This window comes from Abramis brama (assembly GCF_963993115.1).
Source record: "Abramis brama genome assembly, chromosome: 18".
Taxonomy (NCBI): domain Eukaryota; kingdom Metazoa; phylum Chordata; class Actinopteri; order Cypriniformes; family Leuciscidae; genus Abramis; species Abramis brama.
In genome coordinates, this window is record NC_139980.1 from 32,701,547 (window position 1) to 32,721,707 (window position 20,161).

General features: G+C 38.2%; 1 protein-coding gene across 10 annotated transcripts in view; it reads right to left on the bottom strand.

Annotated features, from left to right (window-relative positions):
- Nucleotides 1-2,708: 2,708 nt before the first annotated feature.
- The window catches only part of filip1b (filamin A interacting protein 1b), a 31,420-nt gene continuing 13,967 nt past the window's right edge, over nt 2,709-20,161 (bottom strand). For 4 of the 10 annotated variants that reach the window (XM_084092121.1, XM_084092120.1, XM_084092117.1 and 1 more), the window contains 5 exons: nt 15,661-15,948; nt 14,273-14,446; nt 13,925-14,103; nt 5,062-7,837; nt 2,709-3,339 (listed from right to left, as the gene is read on the bottom strand). In XM_084092121.1, the coding sequence (XP_083948247.1) occupies nt 3,154-3,339; nt 5,062-7,837; nt 13,925-14,103; nt 14,273-14,446; nt 15,661-15,942 (3,597 nt within the window). In that variant the 5' untranslated portion in view covers nt 15,943-15,948 and the 3' untranslated portion in view covers nt 2,709-3,153. Of the gene's footprint in view, nt 3,340-3,727; nt 4,026-5,061; nt 7,838-8,674; nt 8,888-13,924; nt 14,104-14,272; nt 14,447-15,660; nt 15,949-20,161 lie in introns of those variants that run through there. The other 6 variants (XM_084092125.1, XM_084092123.1, XM_084092126.1 and 3 more) reach the window with 4 other exon arrangements.

Genomic DNA, 20,161 nt, shown 5'->3' on the forward strand with positions numbered 1-20,161 from the left:
ACTATAACGATAACGGCACAGAAGAACAATATCGTTGCAATCATTTTCAAAACTATTTTTTTTTAGCTGATGAACCATAAAAACATTGACAGACAATCAGAATCCATCTGACTTTGAGCATTCAAGTAGCACGTGGCAAAACTGCAGTGCATCCTTTAATAAATAGTTATATAGTTATAGTTCTTGGTGTGAATGGGCCTCAAAACACATGTAAAAAAAAAGAAAAAAAAGTGTTTCTCTTCTCACATGCTGCAACTTTTCATGTTCTGTAGGCCTATCATTTTGTTCTCAAAAGCATGACCTTTTTACTCTAACTTTCTTTACTGGCAGTCTGTCGTCTGTCTGTCTTAGCCTGTGAATGCATGCGTATGCAAGCCGCCACACTACAGATCTCCTCTTTTTATTGGTGCGTTTGGATGCAGGGCAGGTGTAGAGACCCTTCTTGTCAGGCATATTACGGAAAGCATCTGAAACAGCCTCAGCGCGGCTCTCTCTTCACAAGGAGCACAAGATTCTCTGTGGATGAAAACAGGGAAAGTGAGCTTATACTGAGACAAAACTGCAATCATCTGAAACCCACGACTTACTGCATGGAAAGAATCAGTGTCACATTCATGCTGCGCTTTTTGAGCAGCCAAGTTCATGGATGGTGAAAATATCAGAGCGATTTTACGATCGTTTTCTGGGAATCTATCTCATGAGTGATGTCATCAGAGAGCTGCCAAAGCCTGTTATTACGCATGGATGGATTAGAAAACGAACACTGTCAGTTTGTCCGCAATAGGCTGCGGTGAACATGGAATTAATTGATTTAAAAAGCCCTCGATAGCGACACACAAAACAGCAAACACAAAAGCTCGTTGCCTTAAAGGAAAAGTTCATCTAAAAATAAAAAGTTTGTCATCATTTAGGCTACTCACCCTCATGTTGTTCCAAACCCGTTTGACTTTCATTCTTCTGTGGCTAATATCGTCTAAATTAATCGAAAGCACATTTGAATGAGATTTGAGAGCTTTTTTGGAGCTCGACAGCACCAGGCCTCATTCTGGACCTTCTGCAAAACATCATGTAGGAAAGAAAGTCATACAATGTGAGGGTGAGTAAGTGATGACATAATTTCATTTTTGGGCAAACGGCTGCTTTAATGCCAAACAGATAAATTAAGTGTTTTTTTGTTTTTATCTGTGTAGTTGAGTTTGTATCCGGCAGAAGGACACGATCAGGATGTTAAACGGGACTCCAGATCTCCAGCTGTTGTTTCTTATTTCTCATAACAATGTCCTCTGGCTCCCAGATGGCCTGGATTAAACAATAAACTCTGATCGCATTGCAATATCTCCAGAAGAAATAATTTAGAGATATTTAAAGAAATTACCCTTATTATTTTTATTAAAGTGAAGGGCACTAGACTTCCCCTTTTTGTCCAAATCTTCATTATAGGAATGTTCTGGGTTCAATATTGTAAATTAGTGTTGTTTAATGAAAAAGAAAGAAAATAATTTAGATTCCTTGCTCAGAAGCAAAAATGATGCGTACAGTAATGGACATCTATGGGCGAAACATTCAGGAAAATTTGTGAATGCCCCTACTTATATTTATATTAAAGTGTTAGTTCACCCAAAAATGAAAATTCTGTCATTATTTACTCTCCCTCATGTTATTCCAAACCCATAAGACTTTCGTTCATCTACAGAACACAAATGAAGATCTTTTTGATTCAATCTGAGAACTTTCTCCATTGACAGCTGTGCAACTATCACTTTCAAGCCCCAGAAAGGGAGTAAAGACATGATTTAAGTAATCCATGTGACTCAAGTTGTTTAACCTCAATTTTATCAAGCGACGCGAGAGCTTTGTTTGCGCCAAAAACAACATAATTTACCACTTTTTTCACAGAATATTTATCTCCAGCGCACGTTCACTCAACAATGTCTGCTCTCACGTCAACGCAACACACATGCATCGTGGTGCTCTCGTGAATCTGTTGGAGATTACTATAATATTTAGTAAATAAAGTGGTAAATTATGTGGTAAAGTAGTAAAAAAAAAGCACTCGTGTTGCTTGATAAAATTGAGGTTAAACCACTGGAGTCACATGGATTACTTTAATGATGTCTTTACTACCTTTCTGGGGCTTGAAAGTGGTAGTTGTGTAGCTGTCAATGGAGGGACAGAAAACTCTCAGATTTCATCACAAAGATCTTCATTTGTGTCCTGTAGATGAACAAAATTAATAAGTAATTAATGACAGAATTTTCATTTTTAGGTGAACTAAACCTTTAATTGTTCCTTACAAAAAATGTGTGTGTATTATTAATCATTAAATTGATTCAGAATGTGTTACTAAATTGCAAGGAAGCAAAAGACATTGATATAATTTTAGGAACAATATCAAATTCCTTCACTGTCAGAACATTTGTTCTCCAAAACAGGTCAATCATGAGTATCAGTTTATCCACTGAACATGCTTTACTAGCATCAATATTGTTTAAAATGTTATTCACACATTATGGAGGTTTCCTGACCTTCCTGACCCCCGACAATATATATATATAAATATATACACAGCATGATAGAAATAAATAATAACCCCCCCCCCCCCCCCCCCCCCCAATCTTCTCCCTAGCATTTCCTATCAAATATCAATATATAAATAATCAATAAAAGTGACATAAAAGCCCAAACTATAAAATAAAAAAAGAATGTTTCTATGTGCTCTGAAAAGAAAATTTATTTAGTGGAATCACAAAATTCATTCAGTGACATTTAATACATTTCATTTCTCCTGGAAACCTCCACAAGCTGTTTTACAAAATAAAACATTAGTGAAATGCTAAATGGAAAAATAAATATTAAAAGAAAAAGAAAAAAACAAGGTGAAGTATTAGTCTATATGCTTTAGCACAAAAAAACAACACGCGTGCAAAGAACAGTCACTTTTCCATTTGTATGATGTCCAACCATAGATGTCTGTACATAAAGGCTGTTTTGACATAGAATATTTACAATATTACAATAATGTTTCTTAATCCAGAAATGGAGGCCCCAGTGCCACTGATTGCTTTGTTTTACATTGCAACATTTCTGTTCAGATTTCGTTCAGTTCTGTAGTGCTTGGATTAATTTCCAGTGCCACATTAACATGAGCCAATCTCAGCTCTTTCCTCCCCCTCCAGCTGCAGAGCTGCAAACTGACGATTTCCTCAGTTCAATTTTCATAGACTGGCTTTCAGAGCGTGACGTCGTGGACAGGCCTAAGACCGCTTTCCCTGTTTTCATACCTTTTGACATGGGGATTCGTGTTGCTGTGGAGCGAGATGACTGCACATCCGTTCCATGCTGAAAAAAGCAAAGGGAAATATGAGATCACATTTCAGAGTTTTTTTTTTCTTTTCTTCATTTGTTATGAACCATGTCTTTGTCATAATTTAAAAAGTGCATTTTGTATTTGTATGTATGCAGGTTAACTTTCTGTTTTTAAAAAGAATTTAAAAATTTAAATTGTTTGTAAAGGGGTCTTAAATTAATTCATTTATTTTAAAAAGCTGAAATTAAAATGAATTAAAAATAAAATTATGTAGTTCAAATAAATATATAGTTTTATAATCAAATAAAATAAGACAGGGTGGTCATTCACAATAGTAGAAATGTATCCTGTATTAAGTCTAAGTACGTATTATTTATTTATTTTTTCAATTATTCATCTAATATTTGCAAATGTAAAATGCAATATTATATTATGATAACAACTTTTCATTACAATTGGTGCTTGATTTAGTAGGTTTTCCTAGGCAAGGATATGAAGGTTAGCTTCTGGTCACACATAATTCAGTTTTATAACAGGTTAAACATGAGGGGAATGGTCAGTCGGTGCCACTATTTAAAGGATTTTCTTGACAAGCTTTTTTTGGTGACAAACATGTCAGAACATTCCAGTGTTGGTTAGCGATAAAGAAATACCTTGAAAGAGAGCTATCTAGGGAGCAGACACCCCCTGATATCATTTTGAAACATTTCAGAAGCAACTGAAATATAGAAGATTGAATATGATCATTTTGTTTTTAGGGACACAAAATCACAGAGTATTAATTGTTAAATGACTATTCTTGTCATTTGACGACATATACTGTTTGCAGGGCCTAAAACTAACTTTTTGCCACACCTACCAATGGCCGGTGACTTGAAAATGTATTGGCTATAAATATTTTTTACCGCTCATATGAAAATGTTTTTGCAAAAACAGGCAGTAATGACACCAACATTTTAGAAACCAGTGGAAATTCACAATTTGATACCACAGCTAAAACTACTAGCCTAACTTGTATGAATTTAAAACATTATTAAAGACAAGTACAGTCAGTAATAAAATAAGGACAAATAATCAAATTACAAGCAAAAGCACAAATAAATACAGTATAACAAATATACAAATGAAATAAACAGTGCTTTTCAGGTTTTTCAGGTAGGTCTAAAAGTAGTTTTCAGGTGCAGAAATTTAATAAAGTAAGCAAATATAAAATAACACTGCATAGTCTTCACTGTATAAATTAAAAGTCCTTAATAATTATTTAATTAACATTAAAGACAGACAGAAGCAGGAATATAAGGCTGCTGTCACTTTAAGAGTGAATGCCCGGAGCTAATATACTGATACTGTACACGTGTTTACTTTCTGTTTACGTTCACTTAAGACATTACCGACTGTTTACTAGGACGCGCGCACATCTAATTTTCCATACAGTGCGCGAGTAACGAAATTAGATCCCTTTCGCGTATTCTTGCGCTTGAATATTTAAATTGTCAAGGCTTAAACTTTCATGGCGATAAAGCACTGGCCCGCCAACTGCGTCGTTCACGTTCATGCATTGTTAGAATTCATAAAAATGTTACTGGCCAATTGGCGAGTGACACCCATTTCATATACTCGCCAACGTTGATTTTTACTCGCATTTGGCGCTTGGCGAGTGTTAATTTTAGGCCCTGCATGTATGCACACTCACTTTTCATTCCGCATCTTCTAAAATCCAAACAGAGGGACAACGTAATAAATCTGGTACTCACCACAGACTGAGTAGATCTGGTTGGGGCCGAGGTTATGGGGGTTATTGTGATGCTGCTGGTCACCTTGCCTTGGATCATGTTCCCGACATTAGCAGACGTCTGTCTGGGAGAGCGAAGAACCGTCCCCGTTGACATCTCCTTGCTGTCTGAGCTCACACCATTAGGCCAAAGCGTCACTGTGCTTCTGTCATCCTGAGGTTTCTTGAACCCAGGTGACCCCAGGTGGATATGGATCTTGTTGTCCTCCGTGGTTATAATATTGGAGTTGTATTTCCGGATGGGCGTTGGAACTGTCTGCTTTTCAGGGGTCAACTTGAACACGGCTCTGCCCATGGTCATCTCATGGGGTTCTGGGGAGATGGATGCCTGAGAGACCGGAGTTGCGCTAACGGTTATGATGGACAGAGGAGAAATAGGATGCTCCGAGAAGGAGCCTTTACGTTTCTCTGGAGATTTAGCTCTGGAGATGGCCGTTATAGTGACTGGAGACTTTGTTCGTTCAGCTGGCCCTTCGTTGGCCTTGGACTTGGGCAACATAGAAGTAGGAACGATTGTTATGCGTGGTTTCTGGAGCCCGAGAGTCGGGATGATGGTGGTACTTGAGAAGAAGTCCTCAGCACGTGGACTGGTGATCTCCAACGTGGCAGTGCTGCTCTGATGGTCTGGAGTCACCTTAATATGGAGGGGTTGACCGGATTTCCGAGACATGATTAGTTCTGGTGATGACCGTGATGTTGTTCCATTGACCTGCTGGGTTGATGAAACATCCTGAATGACAGTAACGGCTTCTTTCTTCTTCATCCAAGGGTTCCAAGACTTTCTCATCCCCAACTCTGCCGCTGCCGGTGGGTAACGGTCCAACACAGTCGGTTTCTTGAGGCTTTTCTGCCTCAGATTACTCATGATGTGATTTTCCTCTAGAACAGACTTTTGGATGAACACAGCTGGAGTCTCGTCTTCGATGTGTTCATTGATGTCTGCGTCGGTCTGCACTGCAGTGGAAGCAAGAGGAACGTCCACAATCCTCCTTCCGTTCATGCTGGGTCTAAGGGCACGGCTGTAACGCTTCGTAGCTTCCAACTCTTTGGTAAGTTTGAGAACTTCTTGATTCATGTCTTTCTTTTTATCCTCCTCTTCAATGAACCTCTGCTGTAGAACCGTGTAGTCCACCTGAATCTGAGATAGCTGATCCTCCTTGTTCATGAGCTCATGAATCTTCTCCTTTAGAGCTTGGACATCGGCCTGAAGATCCCTCGTTTTGGCCTCCTCCATTTTGCAGCGTAGTCTTAGCTCAGACTCTTGGCTCATCAACTCTCCTTTTTCTATGGCTTTGTTCTTGGTGATCTGCATCTTCATTTCCTCGAGGAGCAGGGAAAGAGCGTTGGCTTTGTCTTGTTCGGTTCTGAACTTCTTCTCAAGCATGTCATACTCATCCTCTGTCTTCAACAAATCGCCCTCCACAACCTCAAGCTGTTTAAGACGGTTCCTGAGTCTCTCAATCTCCATCGTGAGCTCCTTAACCTTGTTGTCCTCATCAGGATATCCAACTTTGTCCACAATAGCTCTGTTTCTTGTAAATTTCCACTCAGCTTTCTCTTGCTCATCCATTTTACTTTGCATCTGACATACCTTTACGCTGAGATCCTTTCGTTTCTCTTCTACACTTGCAAGTTCAGACTTCAGATCATCTTTTTCCTTGGAAAAAGCAGACACTTTCATCTCCATTTCAGACTTCAGTTTAAGAAGCTTCTTACTTTCCTCAATCAGCTTTTCCGTGACCTCCATGACTTTGCATTGCTCAGCTTTAAACAGTTTGCTCATTTCTTCACTTTTCTGCTCCTCCTGTTTGATTCGCTCTGCCATGTTCTTCCTCTCATCCATTAGTATCACTGTGAATGACTTTAGTTTCGTCAAGTCGTCCTTTAAACCCATCTCAGTCTTTTCAAGCCTCGATTCTGAGCCCTCAAGCTCTTTTATATGGTTTTTAACTGTTTCTAGCTCACACGCCAAGCTCTTTGTCAAAGTTCTTTCTTTCTCCAGGTTGGTGTGAAGCTGAGCACATTCAGATTTGCTCACATTGAAAGCTCCCTCCAGTTTCTCCAGGTCCACCATCCTCTTCTGCAGCTTTTCAACCTCTAGTCTCAGCTCACGACTGTGATTCTCCTCATCCTGAAGCCTCCTCTTTAGCTCCTTGCACAGTGCTTCTGTTTTTGTGATCTCCTCATCCTTGCCTTCCATTTCCAGAACTCTCTTCCGAAGGTTTTCCAGTTCGGCCATCAGACTCGAATTCCCGCACTCCCCTCTGCTTATTTTGTCCCGCAGGTCCTGAAGGTCCTCCTCGGACTTCTGCAGTGTACGATTGGTTTCCTCCAACTCCTCAATCCTGCGTGACAAGCTGGCCAGCTTCAGACGCAGCTGTCGACTTTCGGACTCCTGTTTAGCCAGCTTGGCGGTCATCTCCTCATGTTCCTGTGAAAATTTGGAGGTCTTATGTTCTAGGTCGAACTCCAGCCTCTGGATCCTCTGGCTGTCTTCTTTAGCTTTGCTATTGATGATATCCAAATGCTGCTCTCTTTCATGGAGCTTCTTGCGGAGATCCTGGAACTTCTGCTTTTGCTGGTCAATCTGTTCAATGTGAAGCTGCCTTTCATCCACCAGCATCAGGGCAAATGATTTCAACTTAACCAACTCCTCCTGAACTTTCTCAAGACGTTTGCTGTGATCCTTGTCCTTGCGAGCCTGGTACGCCTTCTCTTGCTCCAATAGTCTCTTGAGTCTGGTGGAAAACAAAAAGAGATTAATTTATTAATTCTCATTCAATTAAGGTCAAACTTTACAGTCACTCTCATGGTCCCTCTCAGAGTCACACAATTGAAAATTAAACATCAAAATAATTTAATATTTTAAGGTGCACATTTTAAACAACATTACTGATATTAATACATATTATGATAAATAAACAAAACATGGAATATATATATATAATTTTCATATTCATATGTATATTTAGAACAGATATTATGACATTAACATTTCACAGTATTACAGTATGTAATGATGATGTCAGATGCAGTGTTTCTGCTGTTTTCGTCATATTGTCTTATTGGAAGAGAGCGAATAAACTCAGCATTAGAGCTGTACAGATTTAAAGTAGAAGACAAGCATGTTAAAAGAACAAGGAGCAGTGTCTGAATGCTTCAGTGATTGCCTCTGACAGTAGTTACTGAACATTTCATGCTTGCATGATCACAGGATCGAAACAGCTCGCGGACAGCTTGGCACATCAACAGGAAAAAGTTCCCACCTGGCAAAAAGTCTACTAGGACATCATCAAAACAGTGGAATTTGTGCCAACAGGGGCACTTGAAGAAAAGTCTATGATGCTGGTGAATGTTTACACTGATATATCTCTGCGGGAGTCTCCCTGTCGAGAGGAACTTGTCCTTTGCGAAATAAGAGCACAGAGTTTGCAGCATATTTCCTTCATAATTCCATGATCTCATTTCCTTATTGAGAATTTTAAGCAGTTATAACAATATTACATATCCGAACAGACCCATGAATGAATACTGTCAGTCTAGTTGCATACACTTCAAACTGTTGTCAAACTCACCATCTACTGCAGCTGAGGAGTCCAGGTGGGTCCATGCCTAACATGTTTTGAAGTGCACAGCTTTTGTTACTCTGCTCAAAGCATCATTAAACGGCTCTCCGAATTAGCCATCACATTCCAACTATGTCATGAGCGCAGTGAAAGGTGAATGTTGTGTGAAAATGCATTGCCCCACTTGCTGGTGATATCATCCCTCTAACATAGATCTGTTCTGCCCTTGTTTGGGCAAAGGAGGCGGAGTCATCTGAGAGCTTTTCATGCACTCTTTTCTCAGCTTTCCTCTCTTATTCTTTTTTCCCCCCCGAGACTGAAGTCAGGATATTGTTTTAGGAAATAGACAATTAGAGCTGTGGCCAATGCACTAAACCCACTGTATCATTTCAAGAGTTCCCTTTCAATTTCATATAAACTATTAAATGACCCAATTACTTCCTTTCTCACATGCAACCAAGCATTCCCATGGGAACAGACAACAATGCAAGGGAAAAGTTTTGTTAAGAGAACAATGTCGCACTCTCTTGGTTCAGATGAAGTCCTGTCACTCAGAAATGCGATGATAAATAATTAAATAAATAAATAAATAGAAATGCAAGATTTTTTTTAATGTTTTGAAAGAAGTCATTCTTCTCACCATCAATCAGAAATACAGTAAAACAGTCATATTGTAAAACATATTATTACAATTTAAACTATAACTTTTCTATTTGAATATATTTTAAAATTTAATGATGATTTCTGAAGGATCATGTGACACTGAAGACTGGATTAATAATGCTGAAAATACAGCTTTGATCACAGGAATAAATTACTTTTCAAAATATATTAAAATAGAAAACAGTTATTTTACATTGTAATAATATTTCAGCGTATTAGTGTTTTTACTGTATTTTTGATCAAATAAATGCAGCCTGATGAGAATATATATATATATATATATATATATATATATATATATATATATATATATTTTTTTTTTATTTATTTATTTTTTTTTTTTTTTTATATAATATATATATGTTCAGTGTAAATACATAAAAAGTAAAAATGAAAAGGTCACTGCTCAGCAAATAATATTTGGAAAAAAGGTTGAATCATTTCATTACTGCAGGAAGTTTACTGATATAGTGGGTCGTTTCTCTGATATTGGCAAAGGTTTAAGATGACAGCTGGGAAATTCTTCAGAAATCATCAGATCCACTGTAACATGTGCAGCGAGAGACTAATAAATCATAAATCATGTGAATGGTGATAGAGTGACATCATCATCTGGTGTCTAGAATAAATGTGCTTGCGATTTAAATTACAGCCTGAATATCAAGAGCACATGAAACTTCCAGATGTAGGTTTAATTGGCGATGTTTGCTAATGCAGCTAAAGTAAGTCTGAAACTTTGATGTGTAACTCCAGACATAAATGCTGTGCTATTACTTTTCTAGGTGATCAGACTTATAATTTTTGCCTGGCGAATGATAAAACAGGTGAAAAAAATCCCCTAGACTAACAATGACAGAGGACCTAAGGCCATATTGACAGACAAAACTATATAAAACTAGTCTTGAGGTGGGCCTACATAAAGGAATAAGAAACAGTTTTGATTTCATGTTGACTTCATGAAAACAACAAACTTGTTAAGGGTAAAATCATTAAACTTGTTGAGGGTAAAATCATTAAAATTGTTGAACAATTAAAATCATTAGTGTCTGTCTCGCACTGACCTATATGCCAATCAAAGAACAAAACTAGTTGTCCTCTTCAGATTACAGTCTTTTTTTGAATGTGGGACTTCAAGAGGAAAACCAGCAAGTGTAAATGTCATGTGAAAGAGAGAGAGGTAATTTGAGGAGGAAGGGCATTACGGATGCTTCTAGAAGCAGTTTTATATTCCTGGCGGGATTCCCCGCCATCGCCCCGCGTTCAGTCCCAGGTGGCGTGGTGCTGCAGTGACCTCACCTGCTATGAATCTCTGAAATGAGAGAATTATGGAGGAATGTGCAAACACACGGGCTGGAGATGAGCGTGATAAGTGGAGGGAATGGGTGTGACTGAACGGTGCCAATGCAATAAACTAGAGCAAAGAAATATGGTTTTTATAGACTTTTTTTTTTCTGATGGTGCATCACACAAATGAAATCTGTTTTAAAATGCAGTACAATTAATATATGAAAACAAGAGATTAGGAAATTAAAGATACATTTACAGTGTTTTCATGGCACCTTAGAGTCCAAACAAATGTTCATTTGGGGTTAATAGAGCATATTTCAATTTAATTCAGTTCAAAAGATTCGATGAGTTTCGTTAAGAAGTTTTGAGCAAAATATGGTGTGCTACTCAAGTTCAGGGTGGTAAACGAGTGAGGAAGGGGGCCGTGACAGTTTCGACCACTATAGGGGTCTTATCAGAATATGAAGGATCTCATTGTCTCTGTCTGGAACTGTTTGGATTTTGCGGGTATGAGTCACTTGATTTTCCACTGATAACTATATTGTTTAATAAATAATTTCTATGTGCAGTGCACTAGAGTTAAACAGTTTGGGGTTAATAAGTTTAAAGTAATTTTATTTTATTTATTTTTTTGCTCACAATTACAACAGCTCTATTTAATCTTTTCTATGTGAATATATTGTAAATAGTAATTTATTCCTGTGATCAAAGCTGAATTTTCAGCATCATTACTCCAGTCTTCAGTGTCACATGATCCTTTAGAAATCATTCTCATATGATGATTTGCTGCTCAAGAAACATTTCTGATTATTATCAATGTTGAAAACAGATTAATATTTTTGTGATACATTTTTTTTTCTAAATTCTTTTACAAACAGAAAGTTCAAAAGAACAGCATTTATTTGAAATAGAAAGCTTTTGTAACATTATAAATGTTTTTAATGTCACTTTTGATTAATTTGATGCATCCATGCGGAATAAAAGTATTAATTTCTTTCAAGACAAATAAATATATTCGCTGACCCCATGACCCCAAACTTTTGAATGGAAGTATAGTTCAATATACAGTACCAGAGCTGTTCTTAATATTTAATGGGTGCAATTATATTATTTGCTAAAATAATAATTTTGTGTGTCTGTAAGCCAAGGTCACTGATTTTGCCAAGAAAGACATGTTCCTGGCAACAAATCTAACCCTATCCATAACTTATCCCTAAAATCAGAGGGAACTGATGGTGAATAACATGATGTAGAAGCTCCTAACCCTGGTTGTAAACCTAAACTTGAAATAAACTGTAAACTTGTCCCTCAAATCTGATTGGTTGATTGGAATGTTCTTCTAGGATTAAAAAAAGATGTTGATCCAGGAACATGTTATACTCATTGAAATCATGTTCACCGTGTGGGTCACTGCAACAACATCTCTATAGATGGAGAAATGCAGGTCTCCTTAATAAAAGCCTACATTGTAAAAACACCACCCTTAATCAGTGTCTTTGTCCTGCAGAGTGACATGTTTCATGGTGAACCGGGATAATCAAAGAGAGAGGAAAAAAAACAAGTAGGACAAAACTTCATGGTATCCGTTAGTGATGGGCATTCCGGCTCTTTTTCATGAGCCGGCTCATTTGACTCGGCTCACTGAAAAGAGCCGGCTCTTTTTGACTCACAAACGGCTCTTTAAAAAATATATGTTTTAACTCGCTGAAAGTCCACCACACAACTGTGCAACGTGAATATTCACATTTTTAATTGTCCAACAACCCAAAAACTAGCCTGCTTGCCTTGCACATCTAATTAATGGGCAAAGTTATGACTGACTATTTTTCTTACCTTCTTTTTTTTACTTTTTAATGTGGATGTTATTGAGCTTGTAGAAGTTTAGCTCTTGCGTTCTTCTGAACATCTTGCGCTGCAATTGCCCGATGTCATTTCTGAGTCATATCAGACCATAATCTGTCTCTCTTTTAAATGCATATTCCACAGTGGTAGTAGGCTACGATTGGCTGTTTTAAAATATAATTAATATCGAAACAAAATAACAAAATAACAAAAATAACATATCTCATCTAAGATATGTTTAGGCCTCCTCCAATACTGACAGCTGGGCATAGCTTGCAGGTTTGCTTAGTGGCAAACTTTTTTCATTTGATTGGTTCAACCGCCACCCGCCCGAATTTAATTAAAATATTATTTTTCGTCACGTCATCCGCCTGATCCGCGGTTTATCCGCATCTCTAGTGTGTGTGTGTGTGTGTGTGTGTGTGTGAGTTTGCTCGGCCCTCCCTCATGCAGTTTAATTGGTTGACATCGCGTGTATGATTGACAGGAACAGAATGTGAGGCTGATCAGACAGTCGAAACAAATGTGTGTGCGCCTTTAGGCCTATATAATTATGTTTTTGTTGGTTTTTGAATTAGTCAATTATTTTAAATGCATTTAAAATCATTCATTATTTCATTATTAGCCTACATAATGATTTAATTTCTATAGGCTATATTTTTAAAAATAGAGTCGGCTCTTCAGATATGCGAGCCGGCTCCCGTCGTTCACCTACAAGAGCCGGCTCTTAGATCCGGCTCATTCGCGAACGACCCATCACTAGTATCCGTCAGAAACTGACTAGGTGGTGAGAAAAAAGTGATTTTCAGACCCCAGATTCCACCATGATGCATAAACTTTACAATTTAAATAATATATCATTATACGGTTTTTTTTTAATTATATTTCCACAGTATTCATATTGAACATTTTGAGGGGAAATGTACAATTTCTTCGTAATATACTCATTTATTTCAGGTGCTGCTCGAATCCCTTTAATATGTGCTTCCAGAAGAGCTCTTGACCCGTGGAGATCCCCATGTTGTCATTTATGTTCTTTTGAGTCTATTCATGTCCATATATAGCTCAGATGCTCCTGTTCTAATGACTGGAGCTCTACAGGGCCTCAATCTGCCCGTTTCACATTCTCAGAAGAACACCACGCTAACGACAGGCCTTTTTGATGCCGTCACCCCTTCATTCGCTGCTATAAGGCCCTTTGTGTGATTTAGGACAGCCTGTGGTCACCAATACAATCATGTGCAATTCATAGCTTTGATGCCACGTGGTTGTAGTCTCTTTCAAACGAGGCTACAATGAGAAGGGTTTCCTACATTATGATTTGACCATTTCAGAGCAGAGTTATTATCATTAACTAACCCCCGTATAAAAATCAACCAATCATTTTTTGGACTTTATGAGCAGATTTGACTGAAAATCCCTTCTGATTCATTCTTACGGGATGTTGTGTAAAGCTCGTCTCCTCACCTCTCTCTCTCCTGCTCCAGCAAGTTGGTGAAATCATCGCTTTTGTTCATGAAGTCGATGTGTTTGTGCTTTTCTCTGTCCAGTTCGGTGACGGTACGCCGGTGGCATTTCTCTGCTAAGAGCAACTGCTCTAACATACGCCTGTACGTGTCACGTTGCTTCTCCTCCAAACGGTCCAGCTATAAAAACAACGGTTATCATCTCAAAATGCTTGCACTAGCACAACAATATGCTATAATCTGCACTGCATTTTACACTTTATGCATTAGGCAGACGCTTTTATTCAAAGCGACTGTAGATAAATTCAGGTTTGAATGGTTTAGAGATGAATAAGGCAGTGTTCCTCACCTCTATCATAGGAATCTCATAAACATCGTCTCTAATCATGTTGCTGCTGGTCATCAGACTGTCTCTCTGCAGAGCTTGAAGAGGTTTGACTGGAAGAGCAGATCCGTAATGAGCCTCCAGAACCTCGGGCCGTATTCTCTCAGACTGCATCATGTAGATAATGTCTTCACGGGCCTAAAATGATGGAATCATTGCATGTCATACTTTGATATGTACCATGGTACTGGATGTTTATCAAATTACTCCAAACAAACAATACTTTGGTACAAACATGACCTATGAACCTTTGTGAAATGAACTATCTTCAATGATTTAAAAATAAAATAAAAATAGTGTGCAAACTGTTACATTCTGACTGTACACCAGAAGGGGGCGCTCTCTGCTTTTACAAAACCAGAACACTAACACAACCACATGACTTCGCCTGTGTTCACTATATACTACAGTTTGCTTCCTGCGTGCAGCATGCATATTTTCTACATGCACAGAATATAAAAATTACCTAGACTACCATTCAAAAGTTTGGGGCCTGTAACATTTTTTTATGTTTTTAAAAGAAGTCTTTTACGCTCATCCGGGTTGCGTTTTTGTGATGAAAAATACAGTAAGAACAGCAATATTGTGAAATATTATTACAATTTTAAATAACTATTTTCTATGTGAATATATCATAAAATGTAATTTATTCCTGTGATCAAAGCTTAATTTTCAGCATCATTACTTCAGTCTTCAGTGTCACATGATCCTTCAGAAATCATTCTAATATGATGATTTGATGCTCAAGAAACTTTTCTGATTATTATCCATGTTGAAAACAGTTGTGCTGCTTCATCTTTTCTTGGAAGCTGTGATGCATTTTTTTTTTTTTTGAGGATTCTTTGATGAATGATTTTGTATCATTATAAATGTCTTTACTGTCACTTTTGATCAATTTAATGCGTCATTACAGAATAAAAGTATTAATTTCTTTCTTTCAAAAAAAATATGACCACAAACTTTTGAAAGGTAGTGTATCTCATTTGCCAAAAAGAGCAGTACACAACCAGAGCATACTGTATTTACCCAGACGTAACATTAACATACAGTAGTTTCTGTCAAAATACTTTCTGTCAGTGCTTTTAAATCATAATATATTCATCTGGAAACTCCTCCAAACAGTGTAAAAAGCTTCAGAATCTTATTTAATTCCTTTGTGAATGACAATGATGCAAGTACACAGTAAACTTTGTGAAAATTAAAGTAAATTAATTAAAGTAATTAAAGTAAAACCTACACCTTTTTTTTTTCCAGTGTACCAGGTTACCGCACTTTTACTGTAGTAATAATGGTATTTTGGCAGAAACTTGCTATGGTAAACACACGAATGGCAACACACAGTCACATTTCACCTGAACTTCTCCCTCCATGACCCCCAGCAGATGAACGAGATCTTCTTTGGAGAGGTGCATCAGTCCATCTCTCCTCAGCTGCATCTCACCAATCTTCTGAGGCTTTTTCAAAGTCCCACAAACAACAACCTTCTCCTCGCTGCTCTCTTTCTCCTCCTGAGCTTTGGGTTTCTTCCTCATCAGCTCCTGTTTGCTTCCCTCTTTCTCAATGTTGTGTATTCTAGCGAGCGGCTTAAGTGGTCTGTTCTCTGGCCCCTCCATATCGCTGGACCTGGACCTCATCTTCACCTGCATGTGCAAACGAAAGACATCAGCCACAGAGACACCTGAGACAACCTCCCGTTTTTTGCAACCCTTCCAAATGTATATGATAGGATTTACTTGGCATTACCTGCAATGGTAAACGTCAAAAAAATAAATAAATTGCAAGTTCCAAGTTTTATGGTAATTTATGCAAGACATTTTATGTTTTTTGTTTTTTTTCATGCACTGGTCAATTTAGAGATTTTGGGCTATTGTAACATGTTGTTTCAGACTAGCGAAAAGAAACTTATCATATGCTTATTTTATTGCATTTTATCTATTTGCATCTGTATTTTTCAATTAAGGTACATATATTTAAAGGCCACAAGCTTTTTCTGAGTCAGAAATCTCCACTTCACCAAACTTACTGTTTTATTCCTGCCTATATTCTGCAGGTTTTTACAGAGGGGGTTGTTATATAGCATTCACATGACAAACATGGTGAATTAAAAAAGTTGCTGTTTTTTTTTGTCATTAAAAGGCATCCAAAATCCCCTCTGTAAAACCCTTTAACTCTATCATATTTTAAACCTGGCTCAGATTTCTGTTCTGGATGAGTGCATATTTAATTAGATAAATCCTTATCTTAGTTTAACATTATAGAAATCTTGTAATTAAAAACAAAAAAGTTTTCTGAATGAAAGGTACATTAAGGTTTGATGCAACAAATGTTTCAAGTGAAGTAAAAAGCAATCCCTTTTCTACAGAAGACTCTCATATCAAATGTCTGCAGTCTCAAGCTCTGAGCCAAATCTTAATATTTTAATGTGTAGTTTGCTCTTGTAGCTAATCGGCAACAGCCTCATTTCTCATGTTCCCATGGATTTAAGATGGGGATTTCCCAGAGAGAGAGAGAGAGACAGAGAGAGAGAGAGAGAGAGAGAGAGAGAGAGAGAGAGAGAGCTCTACTATGACATCAGGATTTTTGATAAAGTGTGTACATGCTGCCTCCCGTATGATCTCACACCCAGCCTATCAGGCCTGGCTCACACTCAGACTCAGACCCAGCTCTCTGAGAGATCGACACTCAAATCACACACATCACTCAGGATCCATGTTTCCTCCAGAACCGCATCTGGATACAAAGATCAGAGCTTTTAATGAAGCTTCTTATGTTCACTATGTTGAATTCTGCAGAAGGTCATAAAGGCCCCATTATGGGCGTTTGAGCTATGAGAAACTAATCTAATCTGAATTAAGCTTTTTCAAACTACAATTGTTAATTTAGCTCTTTTATCCAAAGATACTTAAAAATAAGATAATGACATTTTATAACCAAAGTCTGAACTATTGAACTGACTGTTCTGCATATATAGTAGCTTTTAACCTTATTAAATGTAAAATATTATACAGTACATATTGCATTAAATAAACATGTGTATATACTATTTTTATATACACACATGTATATACAGTGAGGAAAATAAGTATTTGAACACCCTGCTATTTTGCAAGTTCTCCCACTTAGAAATCATGGAGGGGTCTGAAATTGTCATCGTACTGTAGGTGCATGTCCACTGTGAGAGACATAATCAAAACAAAAAAAAAATCCAGAAATCACAATGTATGATTTTTTAACTATTTATTTGTATGATACAGCTGCAAATAAGTATTTGAACACCTGAGAAAATCAATGTTAATATTTGGTACAGTAGCCTTTGTTTGCAATTACAGAGGTCAAACGTTTCCTGTAGTTTTTCACCAGGTTTGCACACACTGCAGGAGGGATTTTGGCCCACTCCTCCACACAGATCTTCTCTAGATCAGTCAGGTTTCTGGGCTGTCGCTGAGAAACACGGAGTTTGAGCTCCCTCCAAAGATTCTCTATTGGGTTTAGGTCTGGAGACTGGCTAGGCCACGCCAGAACCTTGATATGCTTCTTACAGAGCCACTCCTTGGTTATCCTGGCTGTGTGCTTCGGGTCATTGTCATGTTGGAAGACCCAGCCTCGACCCATCTTCAATGCTCTAACTGAGGGAAGGAGGTTATTCCCCAAAATCTCGCAATACATGGCCCCGGTCATCCTCTCCTTAATACAGTGCAGTCGCCCTGTCCCATGTGCAGAAAAACACCCCCAAAGCATGATGCTACCACCCCCATGCTTCACAGTAGGGATGGTGTTCTTGGGATGGTACTCATCATTCTTCTTCCTCCAAACAAGGTTAGTGGAATTATGACCAAAAAGTTCTATTTTGGTCTCATCTGACCACATGACTTTCTCCCATGACTCCTCTGGATCATCCAAATGGTCATTGGCAAACTTAAGACGGGCCTTGACATGTGCTGGTTTAAGCAGGGGAACCTTCCGTGCCATGCATGATTTCAAACCATGACGTCTTTGTGTATTACCAACAGTAACCTTGGAAACGGTGGTCCCAGCTCTTTTCAGGTCATTGACCAGCTCCTCCCGTGTAGTTCTGGGCTGATTTCTCACCTTTCTTAGGATCATTGAGACCCCACGAGGTGAGATCTTGCATGGAGCCCCAGTCCGAGGGAGATTGACAGTCATGTTTAGCTTCTTCCATTTTCTAATGATTGCTCCAACAGTGGACCTTTTTTCACCAAGCTGCTTGGCAATTTCCCCGTAGCCCTTTCCAGCCTTGTGGAGGTGTACAATTTTGTCTCTAGTGTCTTTGGACAGCTCTTTGGTCTTGGCCATGTTAGTAGTTGGATTATTACTGATTGTATGGGGTGGACAGGTGTCTTTATGCAGCTAACGACCTCAAACAGGTGCATCTAATTTAGGATAATAAATGGAGTGGAGGTGGACATTTTAAAGGCAGACTAACAGGTCTTTGAGGGTCAGAATTCTAGCTGATAGACAGGTGTTCAAATACTTATTTGCAGCTGTATCATACAAATAAATAATTAAAAAATCATATATTGTGATTTCTGGATTTTTTTTTTTAGATTATGTCTCTCACAGTGGACATGCACCGACGATGACAATTTCAGACCCCTCCATGATTTCCAAGTGGGAGAACTTGCAAAATAGCAGGGTGTTCAAATACTTATTTTCCTCACTGTACATACATACATACATGCACACAAACATCTACATATATTTTAACAGTATTAAATGAGAAATATTATTAGATAATTTATTGCTTTTTTAGATTTTCACAGATAGATGGATAGAATGACAGAACGATAGACAGACAGACAGATGAAACAAGCAAGTAACCAAAGACGGGAAAACCCTGGCCGATAAGCTGTTGCAGAAAGTATTTGTGTTATTAATAGCAGCGTGTTGCGCAGTTGCGGCCATGGGAGTGTTTTCATTTTGATCTTGACCTTGATTTGTTGTGCTTCTGTTATGACATTCGATCACTGTCCAAAATAGCAATAACAACACTTGTACACACACACACACACACACACACACACACAATCATCATGTCCTCTATGTTAAAATCCAAAAAACAATCCAAACAACAACAGAAACTGTTGACAGACTGATAATGTCTCAAACTGCAATTTAGATGAGAGTTCAATCCATTGCAGTTTTTCAAAACCCTCAAACTTGTGACTCGAGACGGTGTATTCTTAGCTTTGATTATGCCTGAGAGTTTTGGGGTGACCTTAGCTCTGTTATTATTGGAGACGGAGGCAGCTGTGAGATATAAATGAGAGTTGGTCTTATATTTACACTGAGAACAGGCACCTCTCTCCCCGGCCGCTCCACGCAGCTGCTCCTTGCTGAAATCGAGCGGTATTTATAGAGACACACTTGTGCACAGGAGACACCAGAAACACTCACACTTCATCCACCAATCAGAAGGCTGTTTAACTTCTCAGCTATCGGCTTTGTTACATGCATGACTCCAGGGAAATTGAAATGCCTGAATGCCGTGAATGAGCGGCGGTTACTCGCAGCTCCTGTGATAATTAATTCCTCAGATTCTCGGGGTATTTTCAGCCGAGGCGGGCGAGCATCGGTGGCACGTCGTTTATATTTAGTAATGGATCCTGCTGGAGCTCGACGCACACGGACACACACTCAAACACTGGCTCATTCTGTGTTGGGCATAACAGTACAGCTAATCTGGGAGCGCAAAAACTGATTCATGCCAACCATGCATGGATGTATTTTTCACAAAATCTAAAAATTATTAAACAGAAAATTATCTATTACAAAAATAAAAAGCACTATAGTATTGAAAAAACAACAACAAATGAAGAGTTCAGATGCAAAAGC